Source organism: Strigops habroptila, chromosome 2, assembly GCF_004027225.2.
Source record: "Strigops habroptila isolate Jane chromosome 2, bStrHab1.2.pri, whole genome shotgun sequence".
In the NCBI taxonomy this organism is placed as follows: Eukaryota; Metazoa; Chordata; class Aves; order Psittaciformes; family Psittacidae; genus Strigops; species Strigops habroptila.
In genome coordinates this window covers 58,789,818-58,815,090 of record NC_044278.2, presented here as the reverse complement: position 1 = coordinate 58,815,090, position 25,273 = coordinate 58,789,818, and the positions used below count along the sequence as shown (strand labels likewise).

Below are 25,273 nucleotides of genomic sequence, written 5' to 3'. Positions count from 1 at the left end.
CCCCCCATGCTTTGTATCACCAAAGAGTCCTGGAGCCCAGGGAACAGATTCCCTTCAGATGAGGTAAAACTTGAAGACAAGCTCCAACTACTTGGGCATGCTACCAACAGTACCTGACAGCAGTTAGTCTAAAATAAAGTCTCTTGAAACATGCATTCGTGCCAACTGACTTACTTAACCTGCATAAATCAGAGCAATGCTTGCCCTGATTTTTTCTTTTGTAGGACAAGTGACAATCACAAGCAAACCAAACCGCTGCTTCCGTAAGGGGAATGATAGAATTCAGTAATCTTGCGTTTTACCTGCTCCTGGTAAATCATCTTTCATTTAGGAACAAAATCCAAATCAGAGTGAGACATTACTTCCCGAGTGACCTTTGCACAGGTTTCCTAATCTGCACCTGCAAGAACAAATCAAAGCAGCTTCTCACAGGGATGGGCTCTTGACTGGCCCCCTGTCATCACCGGCAGTTGGCTTCTACTTCTGTACCTTGTTGAGGTAAAGTTCATTTGACAATGAGACACTTAACTACCTATCAGGACACCACATAGGCTGGCAGCTCCCTCTCAGCCAGGGTCCTGCTTGCCGTTGGTTGTTCTCAGCCTGCTTTGGTGGAAGAATAAGGAAAAAAAAAAATCCAGCAGTGCAGTGGGAAAGAAATATGTAGTGCTTTTAATGAATTAAAAAATTACCTTTCTTCAAATTGCCTTTACTTAACACACATGAAAATTTTAACATCATTTGTATAAATATATCAAAAGGAACAAGTTTTGTTTTTAAAAAAAAAAAACAACAGTGTTTTGGCTCAGTAAAATAACTTTCCCATCTCTAGAGTTAGGGATAGCAAGTAGCAGTTTTTCATTCAGTCTATTCCAGCCAGTAAAAATAATTCAGGAGGCCCAAGGTCACTGGAACTCTGTTGGCTGGCCTGTGTAGTGTGAGCTGTCAATGTGGAAGTGTAAAGTTAGTATTATAGCCTAGTTCTCAGAGTACAAATACAGTACTTCTAGGGTCTAGTCTTCACATTTGATATAGGTATCTTCTTACAGGAGAGGTCTGTGACCAAACCATACAGCTTCTGTTCTACTAAGTTCTTCTATCACTGAGAACCAAAACAATTAGCCTTGCTCAGATGGATCTCAGAAACTTCAGATGTATCTCAAGGCTCTTTACCCCACAACAGGCTGTCACAGAATACACACCATGTTTAAAAGCTGTGTGTGACAGCTACATGAATGTGGCACTTCATGACTGGAACTGATCCTCCCTTGACACTCCCACCTTGACCAAAATACAGAATGAGACCAGAATACAAGCATGTGCTTGAATATACATACATGACATTCATCAACAAAACACTCCAGTACCGTGACAGTTTGAAAGTCTGATGTTTCAAATGCGTATTTCCCCCTCCTATCCTGAAATGAAGAGATTCTTATTCCATTCTTGCCAAACACACACTCAACTCACAAAGCTAAGGCGGCACTGTCTCTCAGAAGCAGAGTTTCAAGTTTTCCAGCACGCACCGAGGTAACCAAAGCACTTTAGGCAGGAGAGGAACCTATTTCCACTGGCTTTGTCACTTATCAGGCAGAACATGAAGGTCACACCATCCGACATTCACTAGGCAGTTCTTCTGCGGGATGGCATCTCACACTTTCAGTCTTGTTTGGTTGAGGATGGAGGCATAAGATGATAAATGCTTGAGCCATGAAAGAAGAAAAAGCCAACACTGCAGTGTCAAAATGAATAGACGAATTCTGAAGGATGCAGAGCATTATTTTTTTCAGATGAAAAAGTGGAAATATCAAAGGACCGACTCAAAGGGAAAATTTCTGCCTAATACTGTATTAGCAACAGCCTTCAAGGACAGTTTGGACAGTGATGGAGTTTGACTCAACAGTAAGTTGCTTGTTCCAAGACAAGGGAGCTGTATGGAAAAAGATAGGCCATATTAAAAGAATTATCAAATCTGTTTAAAATCAGTCAATTCCCTCACCCCCAAAAAGAATTGAAAGTACATCATTAGTTACACTCAATATGCACACTAAGTTTTAACAACTTCCTTTCCCAAACAGCTCTTTGGAAGCTGCAGCTCCAGCCCCACTTCATCCAGCCCCAGCCAAATTCAGTACACGGTCACCTTGGATTCCTTGTATCAGGGCAGAGGGAAAGAAGAAAAGCAAGCAGCTGCAGGGGGCAACACAGAGCACCTCTCTCACTTTAAAGAGTACTGAGCAACAATTTTAGCTCTATTTTCTAAACACAACTGGAGCCAAAATACATGGTACTACCAGCCCTTTTCTTTTCTCATTGCACCCTGAACCCTCCAGGAACCAGATAAACTCACTAATCAGGGTTAAAACTATACCAAGGAAAAGAACAGTTTCTATCCCATTAGCTGGTTCAGCCAGCTTCAGCTTTCAGAGCTGACAAATGCTGGAGCTTGCTCATTGGCTGGAAACAGGAGAGAAAACTTGCTTTCCTTCAGCAACAGCAACCTACGAGAAGTGGGTGCCCTGCAGCGCCTTGATCTGATCCTTAAGGTAAGGCAGATGAAGCCAACCATCCTGTACTCCCCACAAGACAGTCTGTATCATTAAGCCACTTGTTCCATTTGGGTAAAATAAGAACAAATATATTAAGCCACTTAACTGGGGGGGAGGGGATGAAGGGGTGTGAGTGTGAAATCCTCTAGAGATTAATTTTTTGACTCAACATAGATTAAAGTGGCATTTTCATGCTGCCTGCATGGGACAACTGACTAAAAATGGTACAGTTCTTTACAATGTCAACAAGATCAGGGAAGAATATTTATACTTTGTCAGGTTCAATAGCACTTTGAGCGGGCTGGGCTTGTCTCTTACCTTTACTCTTGGACGGTAACACAATGATGCAGTAATGCAAAGGGATTTATCTTTCAGCAAACTGAACGAGGCAAGTAACGAACTTCTAACAAAGAATAGTTTTGTGTCCTTTCATTAAACAAATTGAAATAAACCCACTTACTGGCATCAACCATCCCCATTACATAATATCACAATTGTAATTAATACAGTTCCCTTCATATTCAAACTTTAACTGTAAAAAAATCCAAGGGTGTTGCCCTTTTTTTGGGGGGGGGGGGGGGGGTGTTTGATAGTTTTTCTCCCCTTTCATTTCTAATCCCAAAAGAATTCCACCAAATCGCAGTGCAATTCTTGGAAAAGGCTTCATGTACTTCCTACATGGTATCCATGTCATCTCTGTGCTACTGACGGCATTTCAAAGCATTCTGTTGATCTGGACAGAAGAAAAAAAATGGTTCACATCTGTAGATGAAGTTGTAGTACCTTCGGTCCAGAAAATCTGAGTAAGATTGTCTGCACAAAACAGATAAATGTGACCTTCAATCAATCCACCACCAACTATGTGAACGGAATTAGTCATTAAGTGTCATTCTTCTTTTGCTATTTAGGGAGAATTAAAGTCTTTTGGTAACAAATGCAGTCCTGATGAAGATCCATTTTTTCTGGACGGCATGTGGTAGCGCACTTTCTTCCAGAATCTGGTACTTGCCGAGTGAGACCTTTCTGAGAAGTCCCCTTTCCATCGGATTGCCCCATGCTTTTGCTTAACATACTTGATGGATTCTGGCATGGTTGCATAATCCTGTATTTTTTCCAGTTCAATAAGAATTACTTTAATGCCATCTTGGATAAGAGCATTATACATGGCTAGCTGCTTTTCAGATACATCTTCTAGAATACTGTAACGGGAGGGTTCTGGTACTAAAACAATGATCACTCTTCTACTCTGATGGATTTTTTCATCAGCGATGCTGATCACAGCTGTAGAGGAAAAGGTTGTACAAAATTAAGGGTGTACGTTTCTATTTTTTGTTACCAACATGTTGCAGTTGTTTCACTCACTGTTTGATAGGACAAGAGGAAAAGGCTTTAAACTGAAAGAGGGTAGATTCAGATTAGACATTAGAAAAAATTCTTCACTATGAGGGTGCTGAGGCGCTGGCACAGGTTGCCCAGAGAAGTTGTGACTGCCCCATCCCTGGCAGTGTTCAAGGCCAGGCTGGACGGGGCTTTAAGCAACCTGGTCTAGTGGAAGGTGTCCCTGCCCACGGCAGGGGTTTGGAACTAGATGATCTTTAAGGCCCCTTCCAACCCAAACCCTTCTGTGATTCTATGATATTTGAGCCAACACACTTTACCTCACAAACAGGGATAGGGTAAGAGCATGCAAGCAGTTACCTTGTGCTAGCCAACAGGTATTCGGCCAATGCAACACAATCTGACCCCATCAGCATGCATGTGCATATTCTTGTTCGGCATAAACAGAGGAAAGCTAACAACGATCAACTACTTGTTTTGCTAATGTCATTTTATCACCATCACTGGTACAATAGCAAAAAAAAAAAAACAAAAAACACCCAAGTTCCAAAACCATACGCCTAGATAAAACTCATCTCCAGATGTCTGGGCTAGCCAGACACTAAAAAAACCTGGAAGAGCTAAACAATGACAAGGGAAAGGCAAAGATAAATAGACTTCATGGAAGCACCCAGTGCTGTATTTCTCATTCTCCAGCAGAGAAAATAGGAAAATAGCTCATTCGATGGTGGTTGATATTTAGAATCAAGTCTGATTGATTGTCTGTTTCTGAGTTGTATTTGCAGCTGCCAGTGAGAAAACTTGAGTGTGAGTTGTCTTCAGATAACTTACCTTCTCCTGGTAAATCATCCCTTCCAAATATGAAGAGGTTATATCCACACTGTCTTTCTAAGACCTCTGGTAGTATCTTCAGAGCAAAAATATCTGATGAATACAAGCAGCTTTCTCTGTTTTTTGGATACACAACATAAGCATCATAGATCTTCCCATCTGAAACTAAAGAGTGAGCAACAGAAGTAATATAAGAATGGATTCTGAAGACACAAAAGCAAGCAAGCAAGCAAACAAACAAATGAAAATCTCTAAACTCCAGGGGGTTTTCCCCACTGGAATAATTGTTTTAGGTCCTAATCCTGCTATTATCTAAGCATGTGTAACTATATTAAGCCTGAAATATTTGTAGGATCAGGCCTTCTAGAGTTCACTATGCTGGATCTCAATAGGCAAAAGAGACATGCAAAATGAAGTAGGTTTTAATATTCTTTTTTGAACTCTAAATTAAAAAAATGTTATCACTGAGTTATTTGGGAAATAGGGGTTCCAATAATACAACGGAATACTTAATATTACAGCTGCCATATAACTCAAAGGTAATTTTTGTAACCTGGAGTTTCAAAACCCAGCAGCCACTTAGACATGAAAACAAAACCCAAAGTATTTGGCAGATTTCAAGGTCTGAATGGTATTAGGTATTCTGAAACAAACTTTTCAGAAAGACCAAATTTAAAAGACTTCAAAGAAATCTAACAGAACCCCAATACCTCTAGAAGATACCTTCTGTTTCTCTAGCCATGTACCTCCTCTGAGATGTTAGGAAATGACCCGCACTTCACCACAGTCTCATACACAGCACCCCATCAACATTTTTCTGAATGCCAGGAATTTACAGAAAGTAAAATAATTGGAAGTGCCTTCAAATAGAAAATGAAAGCAGGTGAAATTTCTCCTGGTTCGTCTGCTGAAAGTAAGAAACACCCAACAATTCCACTGTATTACTCCTTTCTGTAAGAACAGTAATTAAAAGAAATCTAAACAACTGCTACCAGAGCACCATTCAAACCACTGAAATATGTCTTCAGGGAAAGGAATGGTAACTTTAGATTCCTGAAAAGTTGCTGATTTTTCCCCTGTAGATGCTTTTGTTTTCTGAACTAATTCTAAGCATCCTAAAAAACATGTTATCCTTTCAAAAATCCCAAGGAAGACCAATCACTGAACCCAGGACACACTCCCTGAGGTTAACGCATTGCTTTGCAAGGGTATGTGGAGGCTTGTTACAACACCCAGTACTGTTACACAAACATACCTTTTTTACCCAGGAAAAGATGGCAGGAGTCCCGATACCAAAGCACAATATCAATTTTGAAGATCTTGTAGATAAAGAGAGCAAAAAATACAAAAAAGACCACGGAAACTCCTCCTCCAATTAAGTAACCTTGAATGTTCTGAGCTGCAGTAGGGTGGAATGAGAAGAGAGAAAACAAACACAGTTATACATTAGAACCAGAGAAAGACAAGATTGTTTAGCCATTAAAATACTTTTTGAACAGGGAATGAATGAGCAGGACTGAAAGATTTTCATGTATACTTCTCTGCAAATACTCTTGCTCAACAAGCCTACTTTTGTATTGCAGAGAAGAGTTACTTCAGCAATGTGACAAATGAGGCTACTCTTCAGCCGGAACACGAAAATATTGACATACAGACCAGGGCAGCAGTAGTGAGAATTCTTGTATAAAATTTTACCAGTCAGAAAGCAAGAAAGTCAAAGGTGGGAAGGTGATTTCCTGACCATGCTATTCTCCCCAGCTTTCCACTCTCTCTAGCCTCTTTGAAGATCTGTCATTGAATTTACTAATTTGCCGTCCTTAAACACTCTCCACAACTGCATTTTTTAGTTCATGCACATTAAATGATTTGTGAGGTTAAATCCTACCCTGACAATCTTTATGAAGAACTTAGTTATGTAACAAGCAAAAGCTCAGGTCCACTTTTTAGTCAATTATTTGTTTACAATGTGGCCAGTTAAAGGCACGTTTGAGAATAACATTTGTCAAAGGATTGGCTCACAGCTGACAGAACCAGATCAACTGAAGCTCAATAGACCAGAGGCTTTTCTGCAACTAAATTAAAAAAAAAAAAAAAAAAGAAAAAATACAAATGAAAAAGGGCACTTATAATATCTGGTGATTTGCTCTTCTGTGCATCTGCCTTTAAATAAAAATAATTAATTTCTTCAGCCCTGCATTTGAGTTTTCAAAGCTTGCTTTACCACTAAGTTCATCTACTAAAAAGAAAATGTCCTGCTAGCCACCAATAGGTCAAACTTATCCTTGTCTCTGAGCACAAGACTGGGGTCTCCAACAAGTGGCAGGATGCTCCTCATCTAAATGCATGAGCCTATCCGGAACGTGGTAAGACAGCACATGCATCAGTAACGGAAATTCCATAACCTTTCCAAGCAATCTACTTCATTTCTTCATTATTATTACTGTTAGAGTTTCTCCTACTACGTAAGTAGATTTTATTTTTTTTAGCTCCTGGCAATCCGAGCCCATTATTTGTTACTGAAGGGTGGGACAACCAGGTCCACTACGTATTCATGGCCTTTTGACAGTCTGTTCCACACTTAGTCATGATTTTTAGAGAACTGGCCATTTTCACTGCTCCTCTAGAAATACAGTCTCCTCCAATCCACATGCTTCTTTAATGTAAAATGAAGCACAGTATTTCACTGAGGTCTGATATTTGCTTCAAATAAGTTGGAGTCTTTGATTACATTTCCTAAACCAATGAATGAGAGAAGACAAAGCAAATTAAAAGTGCTGTTTTCTTTAATTTTGCTAATAATATGACAAAAATTTCACAAAGAAAGGTATTGAGCTGCACTGCCCACTTTGCACCACAGTACGTCATGCAGTTTTAGCTCTAACTAGGGTGTTGTCAAACTGAGATCATCCTTGATAACCATTTTATCAAGATGAGATCTCTTACCTGGGCTTTCCAATTTGACGTAGGCTGTAAATTGTTGAGAACCATATATGAAGTGACAGAAAAATTTATGAGCATAATCCTTTACTTTCACTTCTGAAATGTTAAATTTTGTTCCAGATACAGCAAGTCCATGAGGCATCCCCTCTCTGTCATTAAAAAATGGTAAAAAGTAAACATCTGTAGAGAAACTGAAATATCATTGGTTAATACAGAAAAGATTCATCTTCATTTTTTACCTCTATAAACCTAAGAAGCCAGTGAAGCACAGTAAATATCACCCCTGTAACAAACAACTTCATGACCAGAGGTGACTTGGCATTTTCTGTATATATTAGGTTGTTGGCCCTTTTTAATGAGTGGGACAGAGTGTATCATTAGCAGTTTTGTAGATGATACAAAACTCAGAGGGATGGCTGATACACCTGAGGGTCATGCTGCCATCCAGAGGGACCTTGACAGGTTGGAGAAGTGGGCTGACAGGAACCTCACGAAGTTCAAAGCAAAATGCAAGTCCTGCACCTGAGGAGGAATAACCAGCCCCCAGGCATCCTGGACTGCATTAGGAAAAGCACTGCCAGCAGGTTGAGGGACACGATCCTTCCTCTCTATTCGGCAGTGTTGAGGTCACACCTGGAGTAGTGGGGCTAGTTCTGGGCTCCCCAGCATAAGAGATGTACGGATTTACTGGAGCAAGTCCAGTGCAGGGCCATGAAAATGATTAAGGGAGTGGAGCACCAGTCCTACAAAAGAGCAGGGACTATTCAGCCTGGAGAAGAGAAGGCTCGGGGCAGAGGGTAGGTGGTGGATCTTGTCAGTATGTCTAAATACCTGATGGGAGGGAGTGGAGAAGAGGGAGCCAGGCTCCTTTCAGTAGTGCCAATTGACAGTTCAAGAGACAATGAGCACAAACTGAAACACTTTCCCATCTGAAATTCCATCTGAACTTTTTTTTTTTTACTGTCAGGGTGGTCAAACACTGGAACAGGTTGCCCTGAGAAGTAGTGAAGTCTCCATCTGTGGATATATTCCAGACCCAACTGGACAGAGCCCTGAACAACCTGCTCCATTTGACCCTGCTTGAGCAGGCGGTTGGACTAGACAATCTCAAGAGGTTCCTTCCAACCTAAATGATTCTGTGAATGAAAGACTATTCAAACCAGTAATAACTAGTAATAAAAGTGCCAGGATTCTTTGTACCGATGATAAAGCAGAGACCTTTCTAAGCAAACTAACAGACTCCCCAAGCCCATATGGTCCACAGCCAATGGTGTCAACCAACTTGGGAAATAATGATGAAAAGAATTCACAAAACCTGGGTGACCATGGATCAAATGGCAACAAGAAGGTTGGAGATACAATATGCTATCCTGCTAAATATCATCCTGCTCTAAGATAGATTTACCAGTGTAAGGTGTGGGGGAATTGCAGTAGGAAGGCACCTATAAACTAGCATCCTAATCTATATACCAAAGTGGCATCACCTTATACACTCAAGGAGGAAAACTCATTTTGCAGAACATCCTGAAGAACCAGTTTCTATTACTTAAATAATTGCCAGCAACTTCTGTCATGGGATGCCAATACAAACGTCACCGTTTTGCAACATGTTCAGACTTATCCTAGTCAGCTTTAACTTTCGTCCCAGCGGAGAGTTACCTCCTAGGTGTAAGCCTCAACTCCATAATGTTAGCCATGCCTGCACTGTGGTTTGCAGTCAGCAAATGCTCCACAAATTTAATTGCTGAGAAACTGCTACTACTTTTTGAAATAAAACATTATTATTGCAATTAGATTAATTTCTCTGATATTGGATAACTTGCTTCGCACTATTAATCCTAATTAGAACTCACACAGGACACATTTTGCGCATCTGCACCTCTGGCATGGGAAAATTATCGGGCAGGACAGTGATTAGAAATAGAGATCACTTCCAAGCAAGAAAAAGAAATCTTAACAGAGAACTGCTTTGAGTGAAACATATTAAATACTTTTCAGGAAGTGTTTAATAGCAGCACCAAGTTGGCTTCAGAAGAAGCTCCAGTTACTTTAAAACAGCTACACAGAGCTGCACATGTGTCTTAACTGGTGAAGCTGAGAAACTTCATGCCCTAAAGAATAATGGACTTAGTTATACCTTGAGAGACCACAAGCTGGGGTCCTATATTTATAAGCTGGGGTGCCATATTTATAAGCAAACAACCAAGCAGACAGATCTATAACGAAACTAATAATTCACTCTAAAGGAACTTTGGGACAAAGGAGAACTAAGATTCCTTCTGGAGGCCAGATATAGATCAATGAAAAAGATAGTTTTAAAAGCAGTCTGAAAGCTAATTCTCTTATTTTGCGCTGATGATGGCACTTGGTGGAGACAGCAATGCTTCCGTATGACTGTGAGCTGATCAGCTGAGAATTTTTATTTCTTCCTTCTGCACTATATTTTAAGGGTTGTATTTAACAGCAGTGACTGACAAAACGAGAAAGCAAACAGTATATTCACACTCTGCTGTCATAGACCAGTCACTGAGTAAGAAAGGTCCTGCTCTCTCAAAAGAATTGCTGGTTTTATCAGCTTCAATTGTATTTAATTTTCCTGAACATGAAAAAACAAACCCCAAAACCTAAATGTCCTGCAACAAGAGCTTCTGCTTTGTGTTCTTGAGGATTAGCAGCTGTGTCTATACTTAGAAAAGGACCAACTTCACAAATAAAAATAAGTCAGGTGATTTTTGTTTGGAACAATCTATCCTTCCCATATTAATGCCAGAAGGCAGGCTTTAATCTATTAGCAAAAAAAGACTGCATAAGAACAAATGCATAAAAAAGCCTTACAAAAGCATTTGTTTCACAACAGCATTATAAAAATCTATATATGATTGCTTCATTACACTTGTATCTGATACATCAGTATTTATAATAAAATGGTTTGGGTTTTTTTTTTACCCCAAGCAATATGAATATTATGTACTTAATGCAGACTTCTAATCCGTCTTTCAATGAGTACTGGCATCTAGTCAAATAGTCAACTTTACGGTGAATTCACTGCAAATTACTGCATTTACTTCACCTACAAATGCATTTACAATTCAAGGTATTATACTTACTCATAATACTGTTCCCTGTAGGTGCTATCAAAGATATCAACATCCTCATCGTTAACTTGCCAGAATGGAATCAAGCCATTTATGCCACTTGATATATTACATTCCATAACTACATGAGAACCTACAAAAAAACATTTAAATATGGCAACTGAAGGTCTTGTAACAGAAGTAGGACCAAGTGATTGGGGAACAGCTTTGAAAAGGAGGGATATGGAAAAACCCACTTACCTTATGAAAAGCAGAGTCCTTAAAACTCATCCATTTCTAATCCACACATGGGTGCCTCCAACCTGGATATAAATTCCACCCTAAATGTAAGTGCCTAAATGTTCACATCTACACATAAGCTAGAGGTCTAAGCTAGCAACAGAGTTCAGCTCTGCTCAAGTCCACTCACATTCAAGTAGACACCTGGACCTTATCAACTGAATGGCTCTCCAGACTCCACTGATTCCACTGAACGATCTCCAGGGCTCAAATCAGTTGCATGTACACAGTATGGTGACATCTGAGGTGCTCTCCAGCATCCAAGGCACCTGTATGGGGCTGGCAGATAGGACTTCAGATCTTCAAAAACCTGTACTGCTAGCATAGCCAGACCACTCAAACCAGCACTAGACATCTATGTGTAGGCAACTGAATTGAGTGCCCATGGATAACAGCATGGCTTAAGGACCCTAGCTCCTATCTGGATACCCATGTGTAGATAACTACACCCTGCAGCTGAATCCCATTTTTGTGAACACACACATCTTTACTCCAGATCAGAGTCTGTTGGCCAACACTGTCCACTGGGATGGGTTCTGACTACTCTCACACTCTGCTCCCAGAGTAAGCTCACCTGTCACTCCTTTGCCACCAAGAGTCCAGATCTTACAGAATGCTTCAGTATTAAGAAAGCAAGCCAACTTGCAGAATATATTTATTGCCAATGTACCTCAAAGTTTCATTTACAGGAAGGTAAGCAGCTTTCTTGGAGTCCTTTCCTTCTGTATTTTACCCATGGAAGTCATGATTTGATAGGAGAAGATGGGCTCTCAGTTCACCTATGTAAAGATCTCGGTGTTTTGTTCTCTAGAACCACATCAGATCTAGATGCTTCCACCAAGGAATGGTGTCTATCAAAAGTATGGAATAAACCTTTAGCTCACATGCAGAGCAGTTACCTGAACAAGAGTTCACATAGAAATCACCATCTCTCCCCTCACAGTAATGAATTCTTCTGAAGATGGGGTTTAGCGCATTTCACAGCTCTTGGAAAGGAAGAAAAACCCTCAAGTGTTCCATGCCCTCCATTTCCATACATTCATGAATGTACTGTTAAGTAGCTACACAGCCTTCTCCTGCGATTTCTCATTCAAAAAGCATACAAATGTTTCTAGGTTCACGCAGGTGCTTCCAAGTTCTGCCCCACAGCCAGGCATTTAATGGCAGCAAAGATTAGGGGTTTTTTTCCATTAAAAAATGGAAGTCACATTAAAGGTACAGAACAGAGAATACTTTTGAATGGCAGTGCCTTTTTTAAAGAAAAAAAAACCAAACCAGAACAAACAAAAACCCTACCAAAACAAAAACCTTCACCAATTTCCTTTAAAGGATCCCCTGTAGTAGAGAATTGTAGTTGCTCAGTAGCCACAATAAACCCACTCTGTGGGTGGAGGCATTGTGTCTCCTTTTAGTTTCACGTGTGACTGCTTCGGTCCCTCTGTGGAGCCAGAGCCCCAACACAACCTTTCCTCAGAACTTCTCTAATTACCCAATTGGTAATAACCCTTCCTCAAAAGATTACAAGATGGCTTAGATCCTGCATTACAAAATTCTAGTAAATAACAAATCACACTTCTCCAAAATCAGTTAATGCCCTTTCTAATCAAATACTTTGTTCAAAACAGTTCCCCTTGGTGCACAATGAGAGAAAAAAAAACATTACAGTTCAAGCAGCTCCAAACATCATTCTTCTGGACTACATCAGTACAACACAACTCTGCCCAATATATGGTGCAACTTAAACATGTATAGGTTTGCTTAGGAAAAGACTTGCCTACCATATACTTGGCCCATAGAATCACATAGAATAACTGAGGTTGGAAGGGACTTTGGGCAGTCTCCAGTCCAATTTCCAGCTCAAAACAGGACCAGCTCTGAGGTCAGACCAGGCTGCTCAGAGATTTATCCAGTCGGGTTCTGAAACCTTCAAGGACGGAGACTGCACATCTTCTCTGGGCAGCCTGCTGCACTGCCTGGCTGACCTCACTGGAAATAAGTTATTCCTTATACCCAGAATCTCCTATTTAAGGATAAACAATACATGGGATATCCATCAATTAGCAGCTCACTGTTTCACAACAGATCAGAAAATTTTCAATACCCTAGAAAGAAGAATAAAATCCAAGTTGTGGAGAGGCAAAGGAGACAGGAAACAGAGGAGGAAAAACTACTGAACTGGTCAACCGGTAACTATCCTAACATGTTACATATATGTAACCATATTTCCATGGATACTGAAGATATGTCAAGACATGGACACTGGGAAGTGGTACAAAGGACAGATGGCAATAGTAAAATGAATACATAAATGCATCCCACCCAACACTGCTGATCAAGAGACTCCAATCTTAGGCCCACAGTAATCACGTTGTGCTTGTGTGCCACCTCCTCCCTCACCCCGCAGTTACTTGCAGGAATCATATTCTATCGTCTGTCTTCCAAATATTCTCAATCCACATGCCTATCTCCCAGTCTTGCTGAAGTCAGTGGAACTGTTCATGTGTTATTTCTGACAGACCGGTGGCTTATTGGTTTTACTGAATGTTAATGACTTCTTAAATAGTCACTACTTACCAAGTTCTACTTCAACTGTATTATTCTTTGGATAAATAAACTCTGGCCTCATCTGCAGTGGTCTTTCTAACAGAAGCAAAGAGAAAAATAAATCTTCAGGCAAGAAACTTTCCACAACTTACTTCAACTGATAATTTTACAATGGTTTTGTTTTATTGTCTAGTACTATTGTAGCTGCATACTTACTACCACTTTCAAATTTACAGCAGAAGTATCTCATGAGATTTGCAGCACTCTATCCAAATTATTCTATTTTAGCTTCCAAGTTAACGCAAGGCTTCAGCTTACCTTAAAAATACTTTGAAAAAAAAAATTCAAATTTCCTGATAGTTGATATAAAAGTAATACAAAACCAGAAAACAAAACCAAAACATATGATTAGCTTTGTCAGAGAGATGGATAAGGAAGAGAGATTGTATCAACAACCTCCTAGACCAGGTGAATATCTATTTAGGTAAAAGAGTAAACAAGCACACACTTAAACTGGGCTGCATGATGTATTATAGGCTCACTGCTAGTAACCCACTGTTCTTGTATTACCTATCTAAAGTCAGAATTGGGATTTTGTCTAAAAAGATGTACACCCTGTATCCAGCTAACTTTTCCGATAGGATACTATCATGGTACTGACGAGGTCATCAGCAATGCTACCTACAAAGATGCAATCACAATGATCACAGTAATAAATGACAGTACTGGGACAGTGAGACAGCTGGTTCTGAGCCTCGTGCGCAGAAGAGCACAACCAAGTGCCAACAGTAAGCCAATCCTTTCCAGAGGAAGATTTATTAACTTTATAGTGTTTACACAGCTTGCCACATCTCCTTTCCCATCAATTGAGATTCTACTAAACTTTGTAAGCAAGTTCACCAACAGGGCCACAAGCAGGTGTTTTACTCTGATGGTCTCAGCAAAAAAAAAAATAATTCTCTTTTTATTTAATTTAACAGTGCATTATTTGTTTTAGCAAAAACACACATCCACTCAAACCCCCCCAATAATCACTGCTTCCTCCTAATCCTCATTCCTAACCCTGCATTTCTCATTTCTCCATGACAATTCCTCCTCAGAAGCAATGCTCAAGATGCATCAAGAAGCAACATGCATCACTGCATTTCAATTTTCCATTCAGGCAAAAATTAATTAAAGGTGATTATAACTCTAATTTCACAGAGCTGAAAAGTAACATGCCAAATAGTTTATGCCTTCATACAAATATTTATAGTAGAGCCAAAAAGAGAACAGAGTAACCTCAATGCACTCACCTTTAACCTCTAGACTCATGGTTCGTGAAACATTATATTGTTTTCCCATATATGTGTACACCATACGGCATGTGTAGTTTCCTCTATCTTGTACGGTTACATTGCGAATCAAGACAGCATTTTCACCCTCTGCCAAAAGAAGTCGCTTGTCTTCAAGAAATCCAGGCTTACACTCCTAAACGTATCAAAAGTACCTGTGATTTAAGTGAACTAATAATCTTATGATATTTACTAAGTTACTGAACTCTACTGATTATTAAAATACTTGACAAATACCGATTTATTTTTTCTGAAAGACACGATATGGGTTCTTATCCAAGCATCATTACGCTCCAGCATGAAGCCTGATGATGTCTTGTTGCATTTGCACTTTTTAAAAATCACTGCAGCCAATCCTGTAAAGTTTCAAATGCTGTGTTTTAGTTCACTGCCTTCACCTAATAGCTTGAGAGTTATGTGTCTCAGGTGCAATAAAAGTTATTATGCATGTTTATGAGAATATATGCCTGCATTTCCACTTCACCAAGATGAATGAGAGCTGCTGTAGCAGTGCCTTGTGCTGCCAGGTGTATTACTGTTTCTGTGGCAATGCAAACGCAGTGAAAAACTTCCTTCTCTTTCCTGACCTATAAGCAGTGGAAAACCATTTCATCTAAAAGACATATAGGTGCAGCACCAAGGTTATTTTACATGTACAGACCCAGGTAGCTACTTTAATACTAGCATCAGAATTAAGCTACTTTAGAATTTTACCTTAACACAAAATATATGTTTTTAAGCTTGCATAGTCTACAGAGTATTCTGGCAGAATCAGAACAAGAGGCATAATAATACCACACCATGATCAACAGATAGGACAAGCCTAATATTCTGCAAAACTGAAATTAATTATGCAGAACCTTGTATATAAAGAAACATGTAAGCTTTTAAACTTACTATCTAAGCTTTTAAACTTCTTATCTACATGAAATAAGCAAAGGATAAAGTAGATTTTCATAAATAAACAAACCAAAACATATGTTTTGACTCTGAAAAAAACCTGCAATCCAAAAATGGACAACTGGATTTTTAATATTCCTCCCATATGTCCTTATGCCTCCCCAATAGTGTAGCAAGATAGATGCCTTACTCAAACTGCAGAGGAAATTAAACCTTTCCTTCCAAAAGCTGCTTTCACACCGTTACTTCATAACACATTTTAAATAGACTATTTGGTATTCTGTATATCTGAAAAACACATGCACAATACCTTATACCAGTGTACTTCAGGCTGATTATTGTCTTCATCTTTAAAATGTTCTAGATCAGGACATGTTATCTTTCCAGTATTTCCGCTCATCACTTTTTGTTCAAACTTCATTTTTCCATTAAAACACAAACCGTTATCGTTCTTAAAAACTGCTAAATTTACAGTTTTTTTGTTAGAGTGGTTAAGGCTCCTGTAATTAGAATGGCAGAAAAGTCAGATCATTGACAATAAGGTTCCTTGTTTCCACCAAGTCATTAACAATAAGGTTCCTTGTTTCCAGCAAGCAAAGGATTTTTCAGAGAGAGACTTCCACATCTCCACCAGCCTTGCCTCTAACACCCCTGCTACATGCCCCCTAGCTCTTAAATGCCTCTCTCAGCTCCTCATCCCCTGTTCCAGACAGAGACATGCAAACAAGCTCTGATTTCATGTTGTGAGCAGAAGTAAGGACTGCTCTGGAAGCACCACACGGAATGCCAGGACTCCTCAGAGATGATGCTCTACAGAGCCTCCAGCACCAGCCCAGCCTTGCCATTTTCAGTGCTACATTTGCCAGAACACAGTAGTGCAGGGTAACCTAAAACATGTCTGCACTGGAACATCCTCTGCCAAATGAGCAGAAGACAGGCTTATCTCAGTGTTCCTTGGAGGTACATATCAAGAAAAACAGGTTGTAAGTCTTAGCAAAAGAGAAGCAGAGCTTTTGAATAACATATACATCAAGGTGCAATATTGATGTGAAACCATTTCACACCAAGAGCTCGCAATAACCTGTAGTACAGTAGCTCTACAGAGGACTGATGGCACTAGAAACCAGAAGGTGATGCCAGAAGTAAAGGAATAGTCTAATAATTCATCACTCAACTCTTCATTTCTCAATGCTATGCTAAGGGAGAAGTTTCCAGAAGAGTGAACTGCATGTTTGGACAGTCCTGGCATTAACTTCAATACACTAATTTATATACTATACTATTTATATACTGCACCTTGACAAGCTCTGTAATTAAGGTTGAAGTGAAAGATGCACAAAATGTTAACACAACTGAACTTCAGCAAGTTTTTTGTCCCGCTGACCTTTATGCGGGCCAGGGATGTGAAGCGTCCACAGGAATACATCTCATAGCTAGAGGAACTAGAAACAGCAGGAAGGACTAAACCAAAATTATTTAACTGGGTAGCTTTGAAAGGGTTACATTTCTTCTGACTTCCAATTTTAGCTTCATTATCGACTCTGAAGCAAGAAGGTGCCAAGGCCTGAGACACTGGAAGTTTTTGCTGATCACTGTTACTCACTCACAACCCACACCTCTTCAGCGTAACTGTATGCTCACCAGTACACATAACCACACACTAGTAAAACAAAGTTTGGTCACCTGAAAAACCTGCATTGGCTGTTCTCAGTGTGCTGCGAGACCATGAAGAAAAGAACAATTTCTGTGTGTCTTCCCAAAATTAATTTCCTCTTTAGACACAGTGAATTTCAGCCATTATAAATAAGATTTGACCACCTGAAGTGGTGAAGTCCCATGCACTCATCTGAGCTGTAAATATGGCAAGAGCTTTCAAGTACTGAAGAGGTGAAAAGAATCTATTCCTTTTTAATTCTTCCCTGTGTACTCAGATATTTTGAGCAGTACTGGGGATGCATTACTTTCACTGTCTCTAAAGCTGTCTAGCATATCGCTTTGCTCTTCAGATTCTCAGTTTTGACCAGTAACATTTGGTAATGTTTTAAAACAAATCATAAGAATAGTTTTCTGCCTTTTAATTTAAAATTTCTAAAAGGATTCCCCAAGCACTGCTAAGCTCTCCAGAAAGTCTGTATGTGGTGATATTGCATCCAAAACAAATAAACAAAACAAACAACCCACCCACACAGACCACTGTTAATATTATCATGCTTTAAGATAAAGAGTCTTCTGTATGAGCCACTTCTGCAATGCTACATGTGTGGAAGAAAAAAAGGCAGCACACAGAGACAAAAAACATGGTCAAAACAGTGCTTTTAACTGATCTAAGCTCTCTACCTAAAACAAAAAATTCTGTACACTCAAGTTCCACAAATGTATTACCACATTTGTATCAGCCACCCAGCCATTTCCCTCCTTCCTTACCTTACATCACATTCATAAAGTCCAGAATCTTCCAGCGCTGCAGGAATAAACCACAGCAAGTCCTCTCGCTGATGGATCCTGGCCCATCTCTCTGTGGTTACTGGTGTAGCACTACCATTTTTATACCACGTCAGATTGTAATCAGATTGAAGCGCTGGTGATATAAATATTGGGCAACTAACAGCTGTAGGCTCTCCAACAAGTACAAAGTAATCACAAATAATGCATTCTTCTATTGAAAAAGAAAGAAAAAAAAATTATCAATGCTTTTAATCTATATACTTTTAAACATATGAATAATTAATTGTAAAGGAAACTGAGTCCTACTGCTTTCAGGACTAGAGCTACAGCATATCTCTTGAACGCGGCATTCAACAGCTACCTTTAAGTTCTGGAAACCAATCTCTTTGAACTTTCTTCACAGGAATCAGGGAGAGGCTAATCAAAGCCTCAGTATCCTAAATTTATGTGGCTAGATTTAAAAATATTTATGTTGATGTGTTCATTCCACCCCCAACTTCAACCCAAGAAGAAACATTCAGCATATATTCAATATGCTGAAGCACCACCAAACCCCGAATCCACTACCTTGCTCTCAGTAGCTCTTTTCTACTAAATACACATAACTCGTCTCTTGCAGGTGTTCTTTTTTAAAATGTTAATTTCAACACTGCATTTAACTTACCAGCACTGAGCAGAGGTATCAATAGAATGAGACAGCCAATAAGCAAAAACGTAGATGTCATCTTTTGCTGCAAAGAAGAATTTTTTTCCGTTAGCGTAGTAAGAGTGTTCAAGCTGTGGTGTTCTCTGCACCCTGCATTACTTCTCAATACAAAAAGTCAGCAGAAGCATTAGTCATCTTGGGGAGGGAAAAAATAAAAAATGGGTTTGGTAATTCATCCCCAGCCTCTGAAGACTTCCGCTACAGCAACCATCAGCCTCCACAGAAGGCCGCCCAGTTTTCAACCTTCTACTGGAATTTTTCCAAATTTCTACTGGAATTAACTCTTGCAATAAAGTGTAATTTGTGTTTTTCTTTCACCAGCATAGCTAAGCCAGATAAAAAAACAAAACAAAACAAAAAAAATCCAAAAAAAAAAAAAAAACCCACCAACCCAAAAAACACAACCTCTAGCACAGGCAAGTTATGCTAGCATACAGTGATTTCAACTATACTCTATAATGTAAGAGACAAGCTTGATTAAGCTACTCCTCTTTCCACATGTTTACAAGAGACACAGCTACAGAGATGCAGAGATGCATGAGGTTTCATTCTTCAAAATGTTTTTGTACAGTTGAGGAAGCACTGCTTTTAAGAGTAGATGAACCTGTAGTTCTTTGAAGGAAGACAAGCACACTATAACTCCAGTGTGATTTGGCACTTAAAGTCAAGTGTGTGGAAACCGCAGCTAATATGAATTGCTGTGGTCAGACACAAAACAAAGCGTTCAAGAACTGTAATTTCACTTCACATCTCAGGTCTTCTTTGCAGCTTTCTCCAATAAAGATGTGACTGAACAGACCCCTACTGCCTTCATGGCCTGCAAGTGGCTTCCACAAAACATCTAAATCTTAACCAAGTCCTGCTCCCCTCACAGATGTGGCTGCTTTTTCTTGGGAAGACATCATCAGATCCCTTCCCAAGCATTCTGCTGTCAACCACCTGGAAAACGCTTAACTCCTTTCCCTTCTGACAGCTCCTTACATGTCAAGGTCTGCATTTACCTGTTTTGCCTTTCCTCAGTTCCTGACTATTTTGCATGCTGCTCCCTCTTGTCCTAAAGCAATCTGGTTTCCCACATAAGTGGTCTGTTGCAAAACATTCATTGCACAGGTCCTAATTAATATTTGCCTTCTACCCAGCTAGAAATGGCTAGAAGAAGAGATGGTGTTCCCTGAAAAACACTCGTGGCCTTGACTTACTTTTATATCCAGTGTAGATCACTTTAGTGACAAATAAGCCACACCAGCTCCTTCTTTTGAAACATTTCATATGCAGATGTGTCGGGGTAGTAGGGAGGGAAACACAAAGCAGAGTTCAACGCTTCAATGTAACAGCTTCTGAGTACGTACTTCTTTTGGACAGTTCATCTGACAAAGCACTCATATCATAGTTTTTATTTAGTTGCCTTGTCTGTGGTTTTCCTGTAACTTGCCAATGAGCTGATCGATCATTCCTGGAATTTCAATTTACCTGTAAAGAGTGGAGAAGAGTTAAAAATGGATTTTACAAAACACATCATTTGGATAGCAACATCCACATACAACCCCAAATTTTCTACAGGCATCCTAAATGTAAAAGCAAGAGCATCCCTCTGCCTACAGCAGAGAGATGACTGAAAACAAAAGAGCAACAACAAACTTGCAGTAAATATTGACCGAGAATTCTAGCAAAGGCCTTTGGAAAATAAAGTCTCTGTCAAAAATAACATGATATTACACAGGTGTCAAGCAAGCACCAAAAACCAGACATAAGTAGCTACTTTGTAAGATAGCTTTAACTACTAAGAGGAAACACAGAATACTTAAATTTAGGTCAAGAGAAGAATAACTAAGCAATCCAACACGTTAAGCTTTATATTTTGCATCCATTACTGGTCTTCAGTACCAAGGGTGGACATTTTTATAATATTGTATGCTAATGATCAAATTTTTAAAAGTTCTACTCTTTCAAAATTCACACACACACCACCTTCAAATATTGCAGCAGTAAAGCTTGAAAACTCTGGAAAGAAGAGAAGAAGCCTCTAGCGTTTGTAGTTGCAATACCTCACAGCATATGGAGCATTTCTGTTCTGGTCAGGTGGTTTCAAGTGACCACACAAGGTTTTTACACTTTTTCTTAAGCAGACCATACAGAGAAACACTACCCAAAATCCAGAAATGTGAAACAGCAAACTTGATGTAAAAAGCAGATGTTTGTTAAAATACCTAATAACTTTAGCCTTGTAGTGCCTTCTATCCCAGCCTTGGCAATATGAAATGCCCCTGTGATACGATCACAGAAGCTCAAAAATCTCACTTATGTAGAGAGAATGGCAATTTCACTGACGACACTGCCTACAGACTAAGTCTGGAACACTGCCTCAGCTCAAAATTTGCTGGGTTCAAAGGAAAAACGTTATGTAAAGTCTTTTAAGAAATAGGCGAGGGGGAAGACAAGCATCAACAAACAAAACCCTGCACCACCAATCGTGTTTGTAGTTCAAGCTACTAAAAAATTAAAAGGTTTGATTTCCAAGTTACTTTCCTAGTATTTATCTTCCCATAGCTAAAATACAACTTACTACTGCTCCTTCAAATGTCTAAAATTACCATCTTGAAAACAGAAGTAGAAAACACATTGACCTAATTTAAGATACTGGCATTTTGTTCTTTGCAGGATGTCTATCTTCACAGAACTTGCCCCTCTACTTGCCTTAGGCACACTGCCAACTTTAAATGCCATAATAGGTTTAGAGACATACCGGGTCCCTATGTCTGCGTGCAGCAGAATTTTACTTGTAAATAACTTATAAATACATAGATATGAGAGATCCTTGCAAAGGCCAACACAATGAAAAAATGCTTAAGACAGTAGCATAAAAAGCATCTAAGCACCTCGAATGTGTTTCAGCACATCACTGTTAATTTAAGTAGCTCTAAATATTGATCACTGTCTACATGGACTCATGACAGCAAGGCTCAGATCCTGAGCCTTTGAGCCATACAGAACAACACAGAAATTGTGGTTAAAAGGCAAGTCATTGTCACCTTTGCAAATAACATAATAGTGTAGAAGTGGAAAATGCCCCAATTTAGTGGTCTTCCTACATAAAAGAACTCAATTCACTTTTTAACTAACACTTGAATACAGTTTAATCGAAACAGGGCAGGGAGGGTGTGAAGAACCAAACCCATGTGTGGCCATATGCTCCAAAGTACAACCACCAAACCAAGATTCAACCCACCACAGCAACTCGTACAGCTCACACCTCATTCCTTGTGCTTACTGCAGTCAACAGGAGTAAGCTGTTAAGCTGCCAACCAGGGTTAAACCACAACAAGATAAAATTTCTAACAGACCACACCTCGTTTCCAGTCTACCACTTTCCCGAGGTCCCAACTTTCCGGTCTAACACGCTCAATATTTAAACAAAATGCAGCTGATCATTTTGTGTCCCTGCCCATGGCAGGAGGGTTGGAACTAGATGATCTTTCAGATCCCTTCCAACCCAAACTATTCTGTGGTTCTGTGATTTCACAGGGGCATGCGCAAATGCTGAGTCACACAAAATGATGCAGAAGTACCCTCCAGAAGTGGATCTGGTTATCCACTGTGGTATTCTGACACCAAAGTGATGACCACAAACTTTTGTCCCTAAACGTCTCTTTTCCAGACAATCCTGCAAGTTGCATGACTACACAAAAGCATTACCTTTATGTAAAACCCATTATCCAAGACATTCTGTTGAAGCTACATCAAAATGAAGACACAGAAGTCAAAGAAGAATGTTTGGAAAGAAGCCTGCAATAGTTAAATCTTTACAAGCTAAATTCCAGTTGAACTTTTAGACAAAGTTCATGGCTTTAAATGTGAATCTGAGCCAAGTGTTTGTTACAAGTATTGCCTCAACTTCTACCAAAGCACAGGAGAAGAAAAACACATCTATATCTCTAAACAACTGTACAGATATCTCCAGCTCTTCATAACCAGCCACCACCAGTTGATTCTAGTACAGTGAAGAACTACTTATCCTTCCATTTCAGCCTCACATCAAACTGGAGGCAATGATAGCACCCAAATGAACTTGAAAAGAGTGATCTTTTCAGTGTTCAATTCAAAACAGTACCTCCTTTCAGCATGCAGTGGAAGGAGCTCATTTCGCAGTCAGCGCTTTGAAGACTTCTCTATGTCATTTCAACCCCTGCTACCTGTCAATATAAAGTAATGTGGAGTTTAGTGTGGAATATTTCTTATTTAAGTTCAAAGTAAGTTATTACTTTTCCACTAACATTTTCAAAGTACATTTAAGAGGCACTCAAAAGGACCAGAAGGGCTCATGCAGATAAAACTGTATCAAAACCACAATGATGCAAAGTATTAAAAAATAAGTGTACTTCTCTTGGAGGGAGGAAATCACTAATATTGTTAAAAAAAAAAAAGTAATGGCTATTTAAGGATTAATTTAAAATATCTGAATTAAGGATTCTGCATTATAAACCAATTTTTATTCAAGGGTTTTATACCAATTTATGCCAATCTCTTAGCTTTTACAGCATTCCAATTTCACAATCTATATGAAAGGCGAGTGTGTTCATTTAGCAACTCCAATCTGTTTTTTGAGAATCCAGGGACATACAAACGGTGTAAGTCAAACAAGTGTGCTGTTGCCGAATTTACAAAGAAAAGCAAAACAGATCCAGTATTTTGCTCAAGTTCCTTATGAAAATTGTTCAAACTTAAGAGCTGCTGCTGAAAACAAACCAGAACCTTGATCCATCTCAGTAGTTTTGGACAGCTTGCTCCTACCAAGCTGCGGCTCCACAGGCTGCTGCCAACCACTACCTCGGTTGCGACCAGCACAGGTCCAGGACTGCCAGAGCAGGAGCTCCTTGCTAGGTTTGGTACTGCTATTTCTGCAGACAGCTCCTTCACGCAAAGCCCTGCTCTTGTCATAGGAACAGTTTAAAAAAAAAGTTTAAAGCTTGGACCAGATGATGCTTGAGGCCCCTTCCCACCCGGTATTCTATGATTCTAAAAAAGAGCCCCCATTTTATTATGGTTATGCAATAAATACTTTCTGTAGTGGTTTACTGGGTCAGGAAGATTTATGCCAAGCTTTATGCTGCTTCCTGTTACAAGCACTTTAACAAACGCGGTAGCGTTCAGCGCTCCTAGTCCTCATTTTTATACCACACTTCCTACCTGGGTTTGTATAACACAGTACACAACGAAGAAACAGACAGAAATGCACAAATGAAAACACGACTTCCAAGGAAGCTATTTGGTGGCAAACCAGCAGCCATACACCGTGTATCAAAACACATCTGAAACTAACAGAAAACAAGGGTTTGGGGTTTTTGTGACCTACCAGCAACTTCAGTCTACCTGCCAAGGAGCTGATCCTGCCTTCAACTGGACACCCTGACCGGCCTGGGGACGATGGAAAGGCCCCCCCGCCACCGCCCGCTCCCCACACTGCCAAACGGGCCGCGGCGCGGCGGGAGGAAAAGCCGGACACCCCGCCGCAGCCGGACACCCCGCCGCTCCCCCGCCCCCGTCACGCCGGCGGCGCTGGAAGCCGAGCCGAGCCGAGCCGAGCCGAGCCGAGCCTCGGGAGGGAGGGAGCGCGGCGCCTGTCCCCACGCTGCCCGCTGCCCTTCCTCACCTCCATCCGCTCCCTGCGCCGACCCGGCCGACCCGACCCATGCCACATACCGAGCGGGTGGCAGCAAGCCCCGCCTCGCCCGGCCAGCCGGAGCCCCGGCCGCCGCCTCGCCCCGCCCAACGGCCCGCCCCGCCGCCTGCACCGCTGGGGGGCCGGCCCGCTGCTGCTGGTGGCGGTGAGGGTTCGGCCCGCTGCAGGGTGGGCTGAAGGGCTGTGGGGCATCCGGGGAGCCGTCCAGAGCCAAGTGACCCCCGAGGGCCTGAGGCACCTGACGCGGGCGGGCTGGCCCTCACGGTGGTGTCCCGTGTGGCCTCCTTTGGGGCATCCCCCCGAAGTTCGGGCTAATCGTGTTTTCTCTGGCATCAACCCACTTCCTATGGCCGCCGCGCCTGGGTTTAGCTTGCCTTCAGGCTGCGATGCCAGCGCGGCCGAGCTGACTTTAGCGGTGTGGAGACACCCGTTTTCCATTAGGCTGCCCACGGGGCTCCTGGCAAGCGCTGGCCAGGCTGATCTTGGAAAGCGGGAGAGTCCTGCGGCCAGCTCGGCGTTCCGGCTTGGCCGTCATGCAGGGATAACACCCATTTGGCAGCCTGGTGGGAGCGGAGACGTTTCATGTCTTCAAAGAAACAGATTCTGTCTGTGCACCATGATACATCCAGGACACA

The 25,273-nt window shown here is 40.7% G+C and overlaps 1 protein-coding gene across 6 annotated transcripts; it reads right to left on the bottom strand.

Annotated features, from left to right (window-relative positions):
• Nucleotides 1-644: 644 nt before the first annotated feature.
• On the bottom strand, nt 645-24,734 carry LOC115603664 (interleukin-1 receptor type 1-like). 6 transcript variants are annotated; one of them, XR_003989952.1, is made up of 14 exons: nt 24,609-24,734; nt 23,070-23,151; nt 20,161-20,431; nt 18,920-18,986; nt 18,235-18,466; nt 16,121-16,310; nt 14,872-15,046; nt 13,607-13,672; nt 10,766-10,886; nt 7,662-7,849; nt 5,974-6,117; nt 4,719-4,883; nt 2,868-3,830; nt 645-1,930 (listed from the first exon to the last, which is right to left on the bottom strand). XR_003989952.1 is itself a non-coding variant. In XM_030475747.1 (13 exons), exons 4-13 carry the CDS (start codon nt 18,978-18,980, stop codon nt 3,454-3,456), a joined length of 1,719 nt encoding a protein of 572 aa, XP_030331607.1. In that variant the 5' UTR covers nt 18,981-18,986; nt 20,161-20,431; nt 23,070-23,151; nt 24,609-24,734; the 3' UTR covers nt 645-3,453. The 6 variants fall into 6 exon arrangements, 3 of the variants coding, with proteins under 3 accessions (XP_030331607.1, XP_030331609.1, XP_030331608.1); XR_003989953.1 differs by having other exon boundaries at nt 3,333-3,830; XR_003989954.1 differs by having other exon boundaries at nt 7,662-7,807.
• Between the last annotated feature and the right edge of the window lie 539 nt (nt 24,735-25,273).